This window comes from Onychostoma macrolepis, chromosome 09 (genome assembly GCF_012432095.1).
Source record: "Onychostoma macrolepis isolate SWU-2019 chromosome 09, ASM1243209v1, whole genome shotgun sequence".
NCBI lineage: Eukaryota > Metazoa > Chordata > Actinopteri > Cypriniformes > Cyprinidae > Onychostoma > Onychostoma macrolepis.
The window spans coordinates 18,345,422-18,363,389 of NC_081163.1; the positions used below are offsets into that span (position 1 = coordinate 18,345,422).

At 36.8% G+C, this 17,968-nt stretch overlaps 1 protein-coding gene across 2 annotated transcripts in view; it reads right to left on the bottom strand.

Annotated features, from left to right (window-relative positions):
• Positions 1-4,622: 4,622 nt before the first annotated feature.
• Positions 4,623-17,968, bottom strand: part of acvr2aa (activin A receptor type 2Aa) — a 59,912-nt gene continuing 46,566 nt past the window's right edge. For both annotated transcript variants that reach the window (XM_058786279.1, XM_058786280.1), the window contains exons 5-11: positions 14,831-14,974; positions 12,005-12,148; positions 11,234-11,379; positions 10,913-11,027; positions 9,900-10,038; positions 8,617-8,747; positions 4,623-8,523 (exon numbers count right to left, since the gene is read on the bottom strand). In XM_058786279.1, coding sequence (XP_058642262.1) covers positions 8,329-8,523; positions 8,617-8,747; positions 9,900-10,038; positions 10,913-11,027; positions 11,234-11,379; positions 12,005-12,148; positions 14,831-14,974 — 1,014 coding nt within the window. In that variant the 3' untranslated portion in view covers positions 4,623-8,328. The remainder of the gene's footprint in view (positions 8,524-8,616; positions 8,748-9,899; positions 10,039-10,912; positions 11,028-11,233; positions 11,380-12,004; positions 12,149-14,830; positions 14,975-17,968) is intronic.

Below are 17,968 nucleotides of genomic sequence, written 5' to 3' on the forward strand. Positions count from 1 at the left end.
CAAAAATTTATGTTTCAATTAAATGCTGTTCTTTTGAACTGTGTATTCATCAGAGAATCTTCCCTGTTGACAAAAAAAAAAAAAAAAAAACAGCTGGTTAGGCATGTTTTGAAGCATGCGGCTGATTTAAGCTGGTCCTTAGTAGGTCATAACCTGGTTTAAACTAGTTATGAGCTGGTCCTGAGCAGGAGCTAGTACCTTAGGATCAGCTTAAACCAGTTTATGACCAACTAAAGACCAGCTTAAACCAACTGACATGCTTCAAAACATGCCTAACCAGCATTTGCTGGTTTTTTCAACAGGGTTATTTTTTATTTTATTTTACAGTTTTGACAAAACTATTAAGCAGCATAACTGCAAAATATCTCAGTGCTTTGTATGATTAGTCCACCGCTATTTAAAAGAATGATATTGTAAAAGAATACTGCATTTGTGCCTGTTTCATCGCATATCATCAGGCCAAAATCAATGAATTGAACAAAAATGTGTAGCTATGAAATGGAAGGAAAAACATCTAATTGTAACCATCAGTGAAATAGAAAAGACTTAGAAAGAAGGTGTCATGGAAAAATAATGTTCTGGAATGATTCACATTTCACAAATGAAAGATTTGATGCCCTGTATGCATGTGTGATGGGTTACAAATAGTTATAGAAATATTGTTTGCTTTAGTCATATTAATCACTGACAAATGCTCATTTATGATGTTTACACACTGCAGCCAACTTGCTAACGTGTTGTTTTACATCTAAAACCAATACTGAATGTGTGTCTGGTTTGTCTCCTGACCTGACTGTGTTTTTCTCTTGTTTAAGACATTTCACCACTCATAGAGCTGGTTATGGCGGTGATTCCCCATCATTTAAGCTCAAAGCACACGATCCTGAGTCTCAAGACAATTCATCGTTGAAGTCATTGCAGGCATTGAGATCCCAGGTGTGAATTAGTGTAAACTGCTGGGATCAGGATGAAAGGCTTCAAAGATGGCTGTTTCACTTTGTCACAAATGGTCATCTTCCTTTCTTAAATGACCCCTTTCTTCTCCAAAACTTCAACTGGAATATCTGTGTATGTGTGAACCTTGTGTTTTAGTGTAGTCCGGAGGTGTTTCAGCCTTTCTGTGCTGTGTGACAGCTATGATGTTCCTCATTACTGTACTGCATATTTTACTCTTCTTTCCCTTCAGGGTCCTGTTCTTTGGGTACACTGGGTCCCGGACCTCCTCTGCCAAGTCCTGGGAGTTCTGGATATTATGTTCCACATTGCCAAATAATGGTGACAGGAATGTGTCTCGCAGTATTGTACGAGTAGGAGTTTATACTGCTGACATTTGGTCGAACTCCCTCTTTATTTTTGGGAGTCCATATGAACACTAGGGTAGAAGCAGGAGTAGAAGTTGCAGTTAGTAGCTTTTTCTAGGACTTAGCGTGCAAATAAACTAAACACCACCTGAATTATATATTGTGAGCTGCGTGCATTCACTGAGGGGGAACGGTGAGCCCAGAGGCCTTCGTGATATTGTGACGTGCATGGGCCACAGGCATTACTAGACCCAATTTCATCTCAGCTCAAGTGTGAACGTGCATTCACTGTGCAATGTTTTTAGGCAACTTCTTTTTGGTCACGTGCTATTGACATTTCAGTCTGAAAGAGTAAATGGAGAAAATTAAGCCACCACTTCAAGATTCTCATTGCCAAAGTATTGGTAACTTTAAAGATGTACACATTTACAAACAATTAAAAACACAAATTAAAAATGAGAGGGGATATTCAAGCTTATCTTAACAGAAAAATGATCCACGGCCAGTTCTATATAACTGCTTATGGGTCTATTATATTCATCTGTACTGCAACACTTTATGAGTTTAGGGTTATAATTTTCCTTTTTGCCTGAGAGGAAACAGTTTTACTTTTTTCACATTTATCCACCAAACACAGAAATATGCCTTCTGGATTGGATTTAAAATTTCCTTCATAAAAACTGGAGACTGCCGTTTACATATTCAGTGGTAGACTGATCTTAAATGGTGGTCAAGTAAAATACATTTGCTCAAAAATCAACTAGTTTATTGATAAGTTGAATACTGAATTTCTAAATTTACTGACAAGATTTTTGGGGGGGATCATGGTATGTGTTTATGTTGTATTCTGTTATGATATGAAGTTACTGATAGTTTTTAAGCACATTTCCAGATCTCTAGTTGTGGTTTGGACAGTTGGATTGCAATAGGTCCAATATGTTGTGGTTGAATTAACATTTGGCTTTTCAGACAGCTGTCTGTTCTGCCCAAGAAAAATAAATAAATTCTATGTGTGAATAGAGCATTAAATGCAAAACCTTTCTGATACAACTAACATTAAAATTGTCACATCAACAGTTTTTCAGAGTTAATCTGACACGTGTATATATATATATATATATATATATATATATATATACACACACACACACACACATATGTATATATACATATATATATATATATATATATATATATATATATACACGTATACGTATGTATATCTATCTATCTACACACACACACACACACACACACACACACACACACACACACACACATATATATATATATACACATATACACATATATATATATATATATATATATACGTATACATTTATTTATATATATATATATATACATATATATAGGTATGTATATCTATCTATCTACACACACACACACACACATATATATATATATATATATATATACACACATCAGTTTTTTTAAGTTCTTTTGGTCTATTTTATTTCAGCTTAATTTCAACTACTGAAAACTATTTTAATAGCTAGTTTTAATTAACAATAACAGCACTGATGTTAAAAATCCTCAGGTGCATCATGTGAAACCTCCTGTGACCTCTGGAGATTCTGGAGAGGCAGGTGGCAGATGTGCATAGAGCACACTGGCTTTGTGACTTCAGTGTTTGGGGAGCTGCCAAATGATTCTAGAGACACATGTTTTTCCCAAGAGGAGCTCAAATAGATGTTAATTTTCTCCTCCAGGGATAATGGCTCTCTCTGATCAGGTTGTTATCAACCACTCAGTCTCATAGGATGAGATGCTGAAGTAACTTGATGTTCTTAATACAAATGTTTAATTCTGGACTGTGAAATTATTCTCAGACCTTAAGGCATGATCACGTCTCACCTGTAGTTTTTCTTCTTTTTGTTGTGTTAAAGTCAGTGAAGCACATAGCAGTGTGTTGGAGAATGATGTGTCGCCTCCCACACTGTTATTCAAGGACCTTTACAGCAGCCTGACCAGGTGCTTCAGTTCAACAGCTCACAGAGAAACAGTGAGCTGAGATTCTGGACAAGCAGTCCACTTCATTTTATATATAACCTGTAGTGGTGGGCGTTCAGTCCCTGCTGGACTGCAGAACTGCTGTTGACGTGCCGCTGGAGCGCAAATCCACTTTCAAAAGAGACTGGGTCATGACACAATGACAGCAATTTTAAAAACACCTGCAAATGATTACTATTTAAAAAAAAAAAAAGAGATTATTATCATTATTAATCAGGATGTATGTCGGCGCAGAGAGCCTTGTGGGTGCGTCCCGAGTTCAAAAACCATCTCAAGGACCTTTCCCGATCCCTCCAAGAGGAAGTCTGAGAGTCCAAGTGCAAGTCTGCAGCCAGACCCTTCTCAATCCCTCATTCTCTCCCACTGCACTTCAAATCAGTTCTGAACTGTCATCATAATAAAAGGCGAAAATGCAAAAAATAAATCTTTAAAAAAATCGGGATGTATAATAACTGAAATACATATAATAATATGTGACCCTGGAGCACAAAACCAGTCATAATTAGCACGGGTGTAACAACAATACATTGTATGGGTCAAATTTACCGATTTTTCTTTTATGCCAAAAATCATTGGTGATATTAAGTAAAGATCATGCTCCATGAAGATATTTTGTAAATTTCCTACCGCAAATATATCAAAACTTAATTTTTTGATTAGTAATATGCATTCCTAAGAACTTCATTTGGACAACTTTAAAGGCGATTTTCTCAATACTTAGATTATTTTGCACCTTCAGATTCCAGATTGTCAAACAGTTGTATCTCAGACAAATATTGCCATATCCTAACAAACCAAACATCAATGGAAAACTTATTTATTCAGCTTTTTTCTTATATATATATATATATATATATAAAACTGACCCTAATGACTGGTTTTGTGAATAGCTGGAAGACACATGTAACTACCATTTAAGTTTGGGTTTGGTAATATTTTATAAAGTTTTTGAAATCTCTTTATCAGTTTAATGCATCCTTGCTAAATAGAAGTATGAATTAATCGGTCATTAATTTATTAAATTAGCAAACACTAATAATTAATTTATTGAATATTACTATTAAAAATAATGTTACTGAGCTCAAACATTTTACATTTAGGGGAAGAGGGAAAATCTAAGTCAAAATGGGTGTACACAGAATCAGGCTAAATGCTGACATCTAGTGGTGTGTTCACACATAACAGCTATTCATCACAGACCTGTCAGGCTGGACAGTACTGATCCCAGCATTGAGAAAATATGCATGCAAGTATTTTCAGGTAAATTCAGTGAGACAGCACACATTTGAGAGCAGTCACTATACTTTATTTGAGGGGAATAGTAGCATAAAATTTCATCTGTACATTATGTAACAATTACATCTGATCAGGCCCTGAATGCATTAAATATTCGAGAGAAAGGTGGACAAAAATGGCATGTCCAGCACAACAGTAATACAGCTGCTCGCACCTAAAATGGAGAGTTTTGGTAAAGTGGAGACATTCACTCAATGGTGTAGTTGAGAAGAAGCACTGAAGACCAAAAAAGTGTGTCTGAGAGAAAAGACAGAGAGAGAAGCTGCTGGTCGAATCCCAGGAGCAATACTTGCAACGCTGCACCATGTTGTCTGTCGTGCTACACTGTTTGTTCAATCTTTTGAACGCTGTGAGTGGAAGTCTGAGGTAAAGGATTGATTCTTTAGTAGTGTTTTATCTGACCAGTTTTAAAAATAGCATCACTTCTCATTGATCCGGAAAAGAAGAAATGACAGTTGGGCCATGATATAAATTAATAAAACTAAAATACAGATGTACAAAATTAACATGAAAATATTTAATAATAATAATAATAATAATAATATCAATAAAGGATTTTTTCTTTGAGACATTAAAAAAAAAAAAAGCATGCTCTTTTCACAATCTAAAACAACATTCATATGTACATACGGTGCATTATCATCCTAGTTTTCTACTAAACACGGGGCTTTTAAAGTTTGGCTTTCCATCTTATTCAACCTTCCTCCCAGATTCCCCAACTAGAAAACCAAAAACAGACAGGGAACAGGACAGCACCTGGTGAAAACACTCTACAGGCCAGCAGCAGTCACTCAGCTTATTGAATCATCTGTAGTGTTTAGTCAAAAGTGAATCACAAGAACCTCACGGAGATGCTCTCAGACCAGAGCGCTCATCCTGCAAATGAACCTTTGCATCTACAGAGTTCAACTGAGGGCCTTTAAAAGATGGCACAGGCCCATGTATTAATTTACCATCACATGAAGTAAAACAGAATGAGCTGGCTGAGAATGCTACAGTAGAGAGAGAGATAAAGAGCTTTCATTGAAAGGGCTTGATTGCATACGATTGTATGGACCTGAACATTGTCAAATGCATCACACTGTAAAATAATTGTGAAAGCAAAATGAACCACTGAATCATACTTCACGATTTGTTCAGACAGGCAACAGAAATCAGATTTTGTATCAGAGTCAAATCAGTTCAGATGTTCGTAGTCTGAATGGATGAAGGAAAAAAAACAAAAAACAAGACAAACATGAAATGCATTGTTAACAAACTGGATTCAAACCACAGCCATGTGGTCTGAAATCAGATTAAAATCAGGTTTTTACAAATGTGTTGAGATCAGATCTAAATTCATTTTTCATTTTTGGGATTATTTGTTCAGACAGGCAGCATATGATTAAGTATCTGATTCAAATCAGTTTAGTTGTTTGTAGTCTGAACGGGGCAAAGAGCACATGAAATCAGACAATTTTTACAAACCTGATACAAATCACATGAATATGTGGTTTTAAATCAGATTAAAATCAGATTTTCAGAAATGCGTTCAATTGTCAGTTCAGATCTCAATTCATTTTTCACTCTTTTGGGGTGCAACGTAACTAGAATATTGAAAGCAAAATGAACTAAAATGAGCTACTGAATCATATTTCAGGACTTGTTCAGACAAGCAGCAGAAATCCAATTTAGTATCTGATACAAATCACATCAGTTGTTTGTAGTCTAAAAGGGGAAAAAAACCCTCATAAAAAATCTGATATTTACAAATAAATATGTGGTTTGAAGTCAGATTAATATCAGTTTCAGTGTGAACAGTCTGATCAGATTTTAAGCAGTTTTTTGTTATCTGGAATGGATACTGACTACACTGTCCGAACAAATGAAGCAGATTTCTCGCGAAATGATTCTGAATATCTGATTTGAAAATCAAATTGGATTCAAGTGTAGTGTGAACGAAGCCAAAGAGCAGCAGCAGAGCAGCTGTTATTTTGAAAGACTCTGTTGGCAGAGAGTTACTGCATGTGTTCGGTCCCCATTACAGCATATTATTAGCTTAATACTCTCAGACAACCGGGCGTCATAACATATGCATAGCCTGACATCGACTTCAGTTTGTGATGTACATTATGGTCTAAGCAAACTGCTAGGCGCTTGGATTTTTACCACACTGGAAGTGGCCTGTGAGCTGTGAAACAGTCCCTGCTTAGGATGTTATTGCACAAAATATGACCACACTAATAAGGTGTTATATTAAGGGCCCTTGCATACATAATACAACAAGGGTCACCAGAATGGCACCAGAGGGCTCAAAGCAAAGGGAAACGCTTCCTGAGACATACTGAGATACAGTTCTTGTAGAAGTGTGTAGAAGGTCGCCTGGCTGCTGATCTGAAACCAGTTTGACGTGTCACTCGTGAGTTCGGGCTTCATGAGGAGGCTGGTTCAAACGCAGCGCACAAGAGCGGTCTTCTACTCGCAGTGCGACAGAAGCGGACAGTGAGAAGACCGTAGAAGACCAAGATTGGATGATTCCAAATGGAAATGAAACAAAAAGAGTGACGCCCTGAAGACAGGAAATACTTCAGATTAACCAATAATGAAGGGGTTTTCCATGACTGCTAACGGGATCTCATGCTCAATCCACATGATAAAGGTTTGAAAAGCTAAGAAAATAAAAAATGAACCAAAAAAAAAAAAAAGAAAGAAAAGAAAGAAAAGAAAACAAGGCATGCACATACGTCAATGTTGTGAGGACACCGCAAACCTATATTGGTAAGTGCTTCTGTATTATGTTCACAAAATTCATATTTTCAGGGATTTTTTTCTTCTCAACAGGTCTCAATAAAGGTCAAAATTTGTTTTAACAAACAAACGGTCACAATGCTAAAAAAACAAAAGTATCACATTTTAAACAGCAGGGCAACAGAGAACAACTAAAAGAAAGAAGGCAGAACACTGGTTTATGAATGGCCATCGTTTCTTGGCATAATCTGTCATATAAAAAAAGTTTTCCCCGTATTTAAAAAGCTTTCGTGCCAAATGGAGGTCATCGAAAAGCCTCTTTTTTATATCATATAGTGTTACAAAACAAACTTATTATTAGGATGAGAAACTGAGGTATACCTTGTCGAGAGGTTGGTGGTTATCTGACAGAAACTCTGAAAGCTTTCAGAGGAAACACGTGTTGATTTGGGTTGTATCGTCACCCTTTCCGTTGATATCTGTACAGCAGCGTCACACTACACATTCAAAAAGCTGTTTCTTATTGGCATTACAATAGTCATTCATACGAACACATTAAATGTGTCTTTTTTTACATGGACGTTGCCCTTTTTTATACTGAAATGACACGAGCGCCGTGCAGAGGAGGAGTCTCGTTTCCTCCTTGAATGGGAAAGTTTATTCTCCGAGCAGAGAAACGACAACAAAGAGGTTGGTTCTTGATGTCGGTTTATAATCCATCCGTCCTTACCAGAGCGCCCCATGGTACTAGTTTATATATACACAACACATACAATAACGTAGCTGGCTCCAGTTAAACCTGTATTAAACCCAGATTCGGCACAAAATGCATTGTCTGCATTTGCTCCAGCCGTAAGTACAGGACGATCATCCAGCATGTCTGAAGCCAGCCGTCAGAACAGCAGTCCACCACCATCTCCGACACGTCTTTTCTGTTCGGTCAGCCCGCAATTCACATGCTGATATCCTCTAGTCATAGGCTGGACTCCTTAGGGGGATAGTCCACGTTGGTCACCATTGTTACAACGGTGACTATTTCCTCCGGGGCAGAGACACTGGTCTGCCGCTGCATTTGGATCACACGTTCCTCGACGCAGCCCGCAGAGAGACGTGCCTCAGCCTCGTGGTCCCAACACTCCTCTATAGTCTCGCACAGCATGGCCAGACCCTGAGAGACAAATGAACATGTTTTATATCAAGTATAATATTCACTTCATTAAAAACTTCAGAGTAGCGGTGAGGTTTAATGATGATTACGTACCGCATGTTTCTGCCAGCACTCCCTGAGAGTGGGCCGAAGCTTTTTGTGGACCACCACTTCCTGCATGTCCTCTAGAGTGGGGTGTTGGCCCACCTCCTCCTCAAACGGAAGCATGTACTCGTCCACTGGACCTTAAGAAGCAACAAACATCTGCTCAGGAAGTTCTACCATTGATGGGGTAACAGACATTTTCAAACTAAGGTCCAGAGAACCCAGGGGTAAAAGGGGTACACAGAAAACTTGCAAGAAAAACACCACCACAAAAAGTTTTTTTTTTTTAAAGAATGTCTAAATTTGTGTTAACTTTAGACATAAATGTGGTAAATGTAATCATTTTTAACATTTACTAAATTATTACCGTTTCATTTTTGATTATCAGCCCTAGTTTTTAATCATTTTGAGCAGTATAAAAATCATTTAAAATGTGTATTAAAAAGAATGTGTTCAGCTGCAAAAATGAAAATTGTGTCATAATTCATGTTGTTCCAAACCTGCATGACATCCACTATAGAACACAAAATAAGATATTTTGAAGAATGTAGGGAACCAAACTGTTTCTCAAAGTATCTTTTTACATTTCACAGAAGAAAAAGTCTTTCAGGCTTTGAACGACATAAGAGTGAGGAAATGACAATTTTTCATTTTTGTTTGTTCTTGGCATTAAAGTTTTTAAAAACCCCTGGGTTAGAGTTTTGCTGGGAGAATAAAAATACATATTTTGCTATGCACATCAAAAATTAAATAAAATAACTGCTGATAAAAACTGATAGAAATGAACCCAAGATAGGATAACATTTTTCAACAATTGAAAAAATAACATTCTTCTGCATTATCAACAGAAACGCCAAACAAATGAGGGAGAAGACACTTTGGAGAAGTAGTAGCTAGACAGAATGCCGTTTAACCACCTGATCTGCCATCACACTCATCCATCATCCATTCAATCCCATCATGTGCTGCACTCAATGAGGTCGTCACACATGATGACCCTGTCACAACAGTCCCTGAGGTCTGCTTCACTGTCCACACCTGATCAATATTGTTCCATTAGACCAGACACCAATAATCGATAATAGTGAACTTACTGCCCTTACAGTGACAGGCTTATTCAGGAGCCCAAGTGACAGGAAAACAAACTGGAAATGTGTTTGTGTGATCAGGGAGTGCTGCCAGACCAGATTAAACTCAAATGTCAATCAAATTTGTACTATAAAATAACTGATATAACTTCACAGATTGATGTCAAAATGGTTTACGAGGAACAGCAGCTCACGCATACGTACCATCAGACGCAGTGCAACGGGCTGCCAGCTCCCACAGCACCAGTCCCACTGCATACATGTCTATCCTGAGGAAAGCATCTCGCTGGAAGTTGATGGCCCCTTCCAACACCTCGGGGGCCATGTAACGTCTGGTTCCCACCTGGAGCGCACAGAGAGACCACCTTCCGGTTAGCATGACAGTTAAAAATGGAACATGTACATGCATATAGTATGCCTTGAGTAGTGAATTATGGGCAAGGGTCCAGCTGCCAGAGCAACAATTACATTAAAGTATATGAGAATGTTTCAATGATCTAGATATACACTAACACTTGAACATGCCAGTAAGTGAATATAATAAAAAAGTATTGCTACAAGTCATTCTACAATCTTTCTGCTAGCACCGCAGTCAATTCATTCATAGTTTAAATATGGAGGGCCCATCCAGCTGTGATTTATAGCCTAACAACAAAACAAAAAGTTGAATTTTATATTTGATTTCTTTTGTATTTAAATAAATTACTGAATGTTTACCTGAATACTTCAGACTGCTGTTAAAATGTGAAAAACGTCCATTTAATTTGCATCATTGTTCTATTGTTTTAATTGTTCTATTTGTTCATGATTTTATTACTTGAATAATTTCTTGGAAAAACTTCAAGATGTGATTACTTAATTGAGAAACCCCTGAAGGCAAAATGCCATGGTTTTAATTGAATTTGTTAGCATTTATATTACTATTTAACTTTTTGCACAAAATACTTTTTGTGCTCAATAGCATATACATTTTTGTTGAGGTACCGAGAAAGAAATTTCACTGCTGATATGGTATCGACTACTGACATTTTGGTGTCGTGACAAGTCTTTTATGTAGGCAGCACATTAGGTTTTGAGATACAGCCTCTGATACACCTCCATAGAATCATATTCATATTTAAACACACTTCACAACAGCCAACCCTCGCACAAAGGGTGGCACTTTACGATCAGTACAAAGCTTTAGAGGATCTGAACAGTTGTCTTTCAACACTTACCTGCCCATGTGTGTCCCCAGCTGACTTTCCTGCCTCAAACCTCAAAGCCAGACCAAAGTCAGCTATACAGGCCGTCAGGTTCGACTTCAGCAGCACGTTCTTGCTCTTAATATCTCTGTGCACATATAAGTAAAAAGGCTTAAAATCCTCACAAAGATCCTTTCAATGCTTCCAGCTGTTTTTATCTCTGCAATGAAAGTCAGTGCGGTCCAGAACTTTCACTGCATGGACAAAAAATTCACCCATTAAAAATGTTTTTCCGCACAAGAAAGCAAGTTATACAGTGTTTTCTGTTCAATGAAAGAGCTGCACATTTCTAACCTGTGTGCGATGGCTGGTTTGTGGCCGTCTCTGTGTCCGGGGAAGTCAGAGTGCAAGTAAGCCAGGCCCCGAGCCATGGTTTGAGCGATGTGACACAGCTCATTCCACGTCACTATGTTTGCCTTTAGGTAGTCCGTTAGGGAGCCCTGCACACAGACAGCACAGACATGCGGATCAATCATGGCTATATACCAGCCTGCAGTGCAAAAAACTAAACCATTTAAATTCACAATAAAAGGAAAGAAAAAGTATAAACTCAGCAATAACACTGACTGTGGATACTTTGGGTGCTACTGTGTCACATATTTACTTGAAAATCTTGAATGACCTTTTGATGAAAATTTATTCTTTCACATAATTGCATCCTACCAGGCATTAATTTGACAAATAAAAAATGTTTCTTTTGTAATGTCCCTTGAGAACATATCAAACAGAAACCTTCATAACAAAATTGTTATTTCTTTACTACATCAGTAGCATTCAAAAAGCAGCCAATTCTCCTTCTCATTTTTTTCTTTTTCATGTTTATTTCTCAGTGTTCAGCAGCTGGGATTGATAATTTCATAATGCAAAATTAAAGTATGATGTTCAAAATTCATATAAATAAATAATAAAAAATACTTTTTAAAGTTTATTAGCAACAATCGAAAAATAATATAGCACGTAATCCCTAGTGATTATGATATCAGAAATTAATTTGTAACTTTGAGAAACTAAAATGGATCTAGAACGGTTCCCCCAATACTGTCCAGCCCTCATACATCTCCACACCTTCTCATGGTAAGCTGTGATGAGCCACAGCTCAATGTCCAGGTTGCTTCCTCTCTTCTCTGCCCCGATGAAATGCAGAATGTTTTCATGCCTCATGCCAGGGATATTGTAAATGTCATACTCGTTCTGCCATGACAGTTTGTCCTGAGAAAGACACAAAGTACATGGTTATTACAGCACACCAGCATGATGGGCAATCCCCTAAAAAAAAAAAACACTGATCCACCAGTAAGTCAACAGCGGCAGGGCTGCTAACTGACCATTCAAACAATTGATACGAGTTACAGAGCTTTAGCTACCATTCACAGACAACTCACATTATGTAAATAAGCAGTAATCTTACCTAATTTACCAGAGCAAATTAATACAAGATTGATTGATGGATGAGATGAATTATTTCCCTCACACCAAACTCTAAGCTGTGGAGCGAGACAGCTTCTGTTAGCTCTGTTTCTACCAAGGATGCAAATTTTTATTTCATGACAAATATTTATCTTTATATTTTTACATATTTAATTCATGTATATTTAAGGAAGGAAGTCTCTTATGCTCACCAAAGCTGCATTTATTTGATCAAAAATGGAGTAAAAACCCTGTAACACTGTGAAATATTATTACCATTTAAAATAATGATATTCTATTGTAATATATTCTAAAACATAATTTGTTCCTGTGATGCAAAGCTGACTTTTCAGCAGCAATTACTCCAGTCTTCAATGTCACACAATATTTCAGAAATCATTAAAATATGCTGATTTGGTGCTCAAAATCTTTTATTTGTATTATTAATGTTGAAAGAACCTGTGCTGCATAATATTTTGTGGAAACAGTCATACATTTTTTAAGGAATCTTTGATTAAAAGAAAGTTCAAAAGAACAGAAGTTATATGAAATAGAAATCTTTTGTAACATCACTTTTGATGAATTGAATGTAGGGATGGGTATCGTTAAGGTATTAACGGTATTACTACTCTTACTGATACTGCTTATCGATCCGGTACTTTAACGGTATTCTTATCGGTACTTTTTGTTATATATATATATATATGAATGAGACAGATTAGGAGCTGGATTAACATTGCTTTATATTCTGAAATGTAAAATAAATATTTAATTAAATTAATATAAAACATCAATTTGTAAATGCACCAGTGTGCAGGCATTTTTAGTGTTTTATATACATAAGATAAAGTAAGAACATGAACAAAGAAACAAAGTAAAACAAACCAACAAATACAATAAAACAAATATACAAATTAAATGAAATGAAATAAACAGTGCTTTCATTTTTCCATGAAGGTCTACTAACATTAATGTTCAGGTAAGTAATAGCTACAAAAGAAATCTAAAAGTAATCAAACGTAAAACAAAAAAATTAAAATGTAAAATAACACTGTATAATTTTCACTGTATGTATTGATAGATTAATGCTTATTAAAGCTATAACGTTATTCAGATTAAGAGCTGTGGGTGATTTTCTCTTTGCATTTTGTTATTTAACATTGATGGCCCAAGCACCAGTCTGTCACTTTAAGACAAAATATTGACACACATCGGATTTTCTCCCAACTGATCTCGTCCACTTAAGACATAAACTGTGTTTAAGTGAATACTCGTAGCTGGCCATTTTGACATTTTGTGTGCATTTGATCGTTTGGATGCGCCTGAAGCTCAAAGTGTAATCTGCTTGTCCGTTTTGGAGCGGCGCGCACACATTTCATCCTGGGGAACAGCGTCTCGCGCTGATTGTGCTTTCAACGTTTTATTATCAAACATGTCCCGCAATGTAGCAGCAGTAAAGACAGCATTTTACAATAATCACCGATTGAGCTGATTCTGACGTTAAGTTTTGGTTAGGGAGGAACGAATGCGCACCGCTGTAAAGGGAAGGAAGTTGTGCTAGAAGAAACGCGCTATAATACTTAGAAGCCAAAATCGAAATAAAAATAAATAAACTAAGCTTAATATAACAGCCACAGGCCTAAAGCATAAGCAGATGTTTGAATAGTTAGTTCTCTCTTCTATCATAATTAAACAGGGCTTTCATGTTGCACGTGCTGAAACTCCTCCGCGTAAGCGCGTTCGTTCTGAATTGCGAATAGCAAAATGTATCAGACAGATGTTTGAATATTATTGCACATAAAAACAGCTGGCAACTCTGGTGAAATATAATTTGCAAAATAATGTGTATATATAGTAACAATAAATGTATGTGTGTTTTCTTGATTTCTCCAGTACCGACAGCAGAACCGATAACGTCAGAGCTTATCGATACTCCGGTCTTTCATAATTTAGCCCCGAGACCGATTTAATACCGGGTTTCGGTACCCATCCCTAATTGAATGCATCCTTGCTGAATACTAATTTCTTTTAAAAACAGCGCCCACTGAACACTGTTCTGTTCCTATTCTGTTTAAAGTCATATTTAATTTAAAAAAAAAAGTTACAATATTTATTTTAGAAAAAAATAATTATAGAATTTATGTATATTTAACTATATAACTACTAAACATTGACATATACAGCTTTTACAGGATATGTTAGAATATGGAAGATGTATAGTTTCCTGTTCACATTCTGTTTCATACAATTGCATCATCTTTGCTGTCAAGTATCATTAATTAGAAATACTTTACAATACTCTCAAATTCAGTTTTGTTTAAATCACATTATGTGCTAATGTTGTACATGCAGTGCACATGTATGTACTACTTTACAGGCCCGCACATGGCTCAGCTCCACGTTTGGCTGTGTAATTGTTTAAGCAGGTTAGATTAACTCATCAGCTTTAGGAGCTGATTCTCTGGCCTCGGGTCTGTGTGGTACCTGAATGGGGAAAATCTTCACTGCCACATAGTCATTGAGCAGCTGAGCCTTCCAAACACAGCCAAAGCGCCCCCTAGCTTTGATTTCCAACAACTGCAGAGGCTTCTGGACCAGGGTGGGAGACGGCGGCATGGGTCCAGGGTCCTGCAAGACAATAAATAAGGAAGTGTAAGCCATTGGGTTGGCTGAACAGACCATCTGTAGGTGTAATAACTGCTGTAGACTTCATCACTATGGAGACCATCGTCACCCAGCTCGTTTCACAGCGACTCTCTAAATCACAAGCTGGCTGTTCTGATTTCTGAACAACCTATGCAGTGCCATCACTAACTACTATAAGGTTATTTCAATAAGATGCATGTACAAAGAAGGGCCATTCAAAGTGCCCATTACAGAAGGACACCGTCTGGAAAGAAGACCCTGGATTAACCCGTGACTCTTTAAATAAAACCCCTCTGTTACGTTGATTGCTGGTGTCACTGGTATGTTGTGATTCCCACTTTAAAGGAGTTAAGGGATGGTTCATGCTAGATTTTGTATTCAATTTCATATACTTCAATTCATATACATGCAAACCAAGGGGAATGGGTACATAAGCACATGCAAAGATTTTGTCTTCTGCTACACAATAAACTCTGACCTGTGATCTGGCATAGAGAAAATTTGTTTGACCAATAAAGGCTTAAAACATCCAAAATTACTTATTGGATGAAAATCAAACAGAGGAAATTCTCATTTTGGAACCCTGTGTTATAGAAACTATTAGTGCTCTGTTCGATATATCGATACGACGATGTACCGTCACAGAGATTTGATGATATGAGTATCGATACAGCTGTCTCTGTATCGATATTGTGGCACATGTGCAGCAGTGGGCCGTGCTTAATTTGAATACAAGTACGCCGTTTAAAATTGAGTAGAAAAGTGCGAGGTTTCTAAAAAAATAATGAGAGCATAATATATAGGCTACAACGATGTTTAATCTGGCCGCAGATGAACACAACCGGGTTGCCTGATATAACGAGACGAAATCCCCAAAACAGAGCTTCCCACTTGAGCAATACGGAAATATCTGCTAAGTGTGTTACTTATCTTTGTCAACCCGGCAACAATGTGCACGTGCTCTCTCTCCACTGTGGATAAACGCACTTGCTTTCTGAAAACACTGGTTAGCTTGCAGTTTAGCCATCTCCACTTCAACATTCAACAACTGTTCATTTACGAGAGAGAGAGAGAGAGAGAGAGAGAGAGAGAGAGGGAGAGGGAGAGAGAGAGAGAGAGAGAGGCTGTGTATGTATGAATTACCACCGTTTTGCTGCGTTTCTCTATTAACAGTGAAGCGGTGGCTTAAATTCCTTTAGAAACAATGATGTTACCAGCTCCTTGTTGAGAGAGATAATGTAGCTCTTGAGCGATTAAGCTATTTTATTGTTAATGTCTGTGTGATCTGTCGCAACGTGATCTGTGTGAGTGAACGTGTGTGCGTTAGAGACGGTGAAGAACTCTTCTAAATCTTATATTTATTTTTTAAATGTACAGAGTGCGTTAATTTGTGTATCATTGTGCAATGATAACCTACCAGCAATGTTAAGGTGATTTTTTAAATATATTAATATGAGTACATTACAATATAAATTTATTAGAACGAGTAGGCTACATTATTATTTATGGGCTTAAAAACAAAATGCAAGCAATCAGAATATTGTACCTGGTGGGGTGTGCCCAATGTAAACATGATACAAATGCCATTACCTATATTGTACTGTGCTACAGTTATAGAGGCCCTTCATAAAGCAGTCAACTGCCTGTTCTGCCTATAGTTAGCAATGGCCCTATAGTATGCAGTGTTTAATAAACAGCTGTTTTACTAAATTCTTCTGAGGTGAAATTCAGTGCAGTCCTATATCATGATACGTATCATATCGTGACTTTACTGGTGATACACAGCCCTAGTAACTACCATTTCAAAGTTTAGGGCTGGTTAGAGTTTTTTTTAAATGTTTTGAAGTAGTCTCTTCTGCTCACCAAGACTTTTTAAGATGACAGTAAAACCTAATATTTAAAATATTATTACAATAACTAAAATAAGAGTTTTCTATTTTTCTATTTTAATGTTGTTACATTTTTTAAATGTTATTTCTCTGATGACAAAGCTGTATTTTCAGCAGTCTTCAGTGTCACATGATCCTTCAGAAATAATTTCAATATGCTGATTTGGTGCACAAGAAACACTTATGTACTTATGTATTATTATTATTATTATTATTATTAAAGTTCAAAATAGTTGTGATACTTAATATTTTTGTGAAAACCGTAATACATTTATTCAGGATTCTTTAATGAATAGAAAATTATTTATTTGAAATAGAAATTGTATTTGTATTTTTGTAACTTTATAAACGTCTTCTATGTGTCCTTTCTGAATAAAAGTATTTTCTTTCAAAAACAGAAAAAAAAAAAATCTTAAAAACCCTTTTTTATGTTAGTGTAAGACAAGTACAAAACAATACAATTTCAGTTCAGAAGAGAAACTGCATGAATTTAAGTCATTAATAACCAACAATAAAATTGTTACTATCGTACAATATTTTTACCTTTAAGTAAAATGAGCACTTCACAATGGCCCACACCCATTGTTATAGGAGAAGGGAAGTGAAAAGAGTAAGCCCAGCAGAAGACCTGTTCATTGCATTAGGATTGTAACAAGTTGTGAGAACACTGAGGGCTCTCATATGGCCATTATAAATACTATTGTGACAGGTACCATACCTTATATGAAAAGGCATGCATGTGTTAAATGGGGTAAAGGTGGACCATGTCATGCCGCTGAACTGCATAAAGCTTGGACAGAAGGGACTTATGGGAGTTGCAGTTCAGAGCTTGTTAAACATAATCCATAGCTTCTGTAAGTGGACCACAGATTTGATAAGAAGCTGACCTAGTTTGTGGGTGCCGTGAAAGACACTGGCATGCCATCACACCTTGAAGGCTTGAACCTTTCTGAACACGCCTTATGCAAGCAGAGACCATTTAGTAGTTCATCTAAATGCATGAGTGCGCGCTCAAACCTCGTCTTACACCCAACATGACCTTTTCTGACCAATTACCCTTTGTCAGCAAAACACAATAGACTGTTTC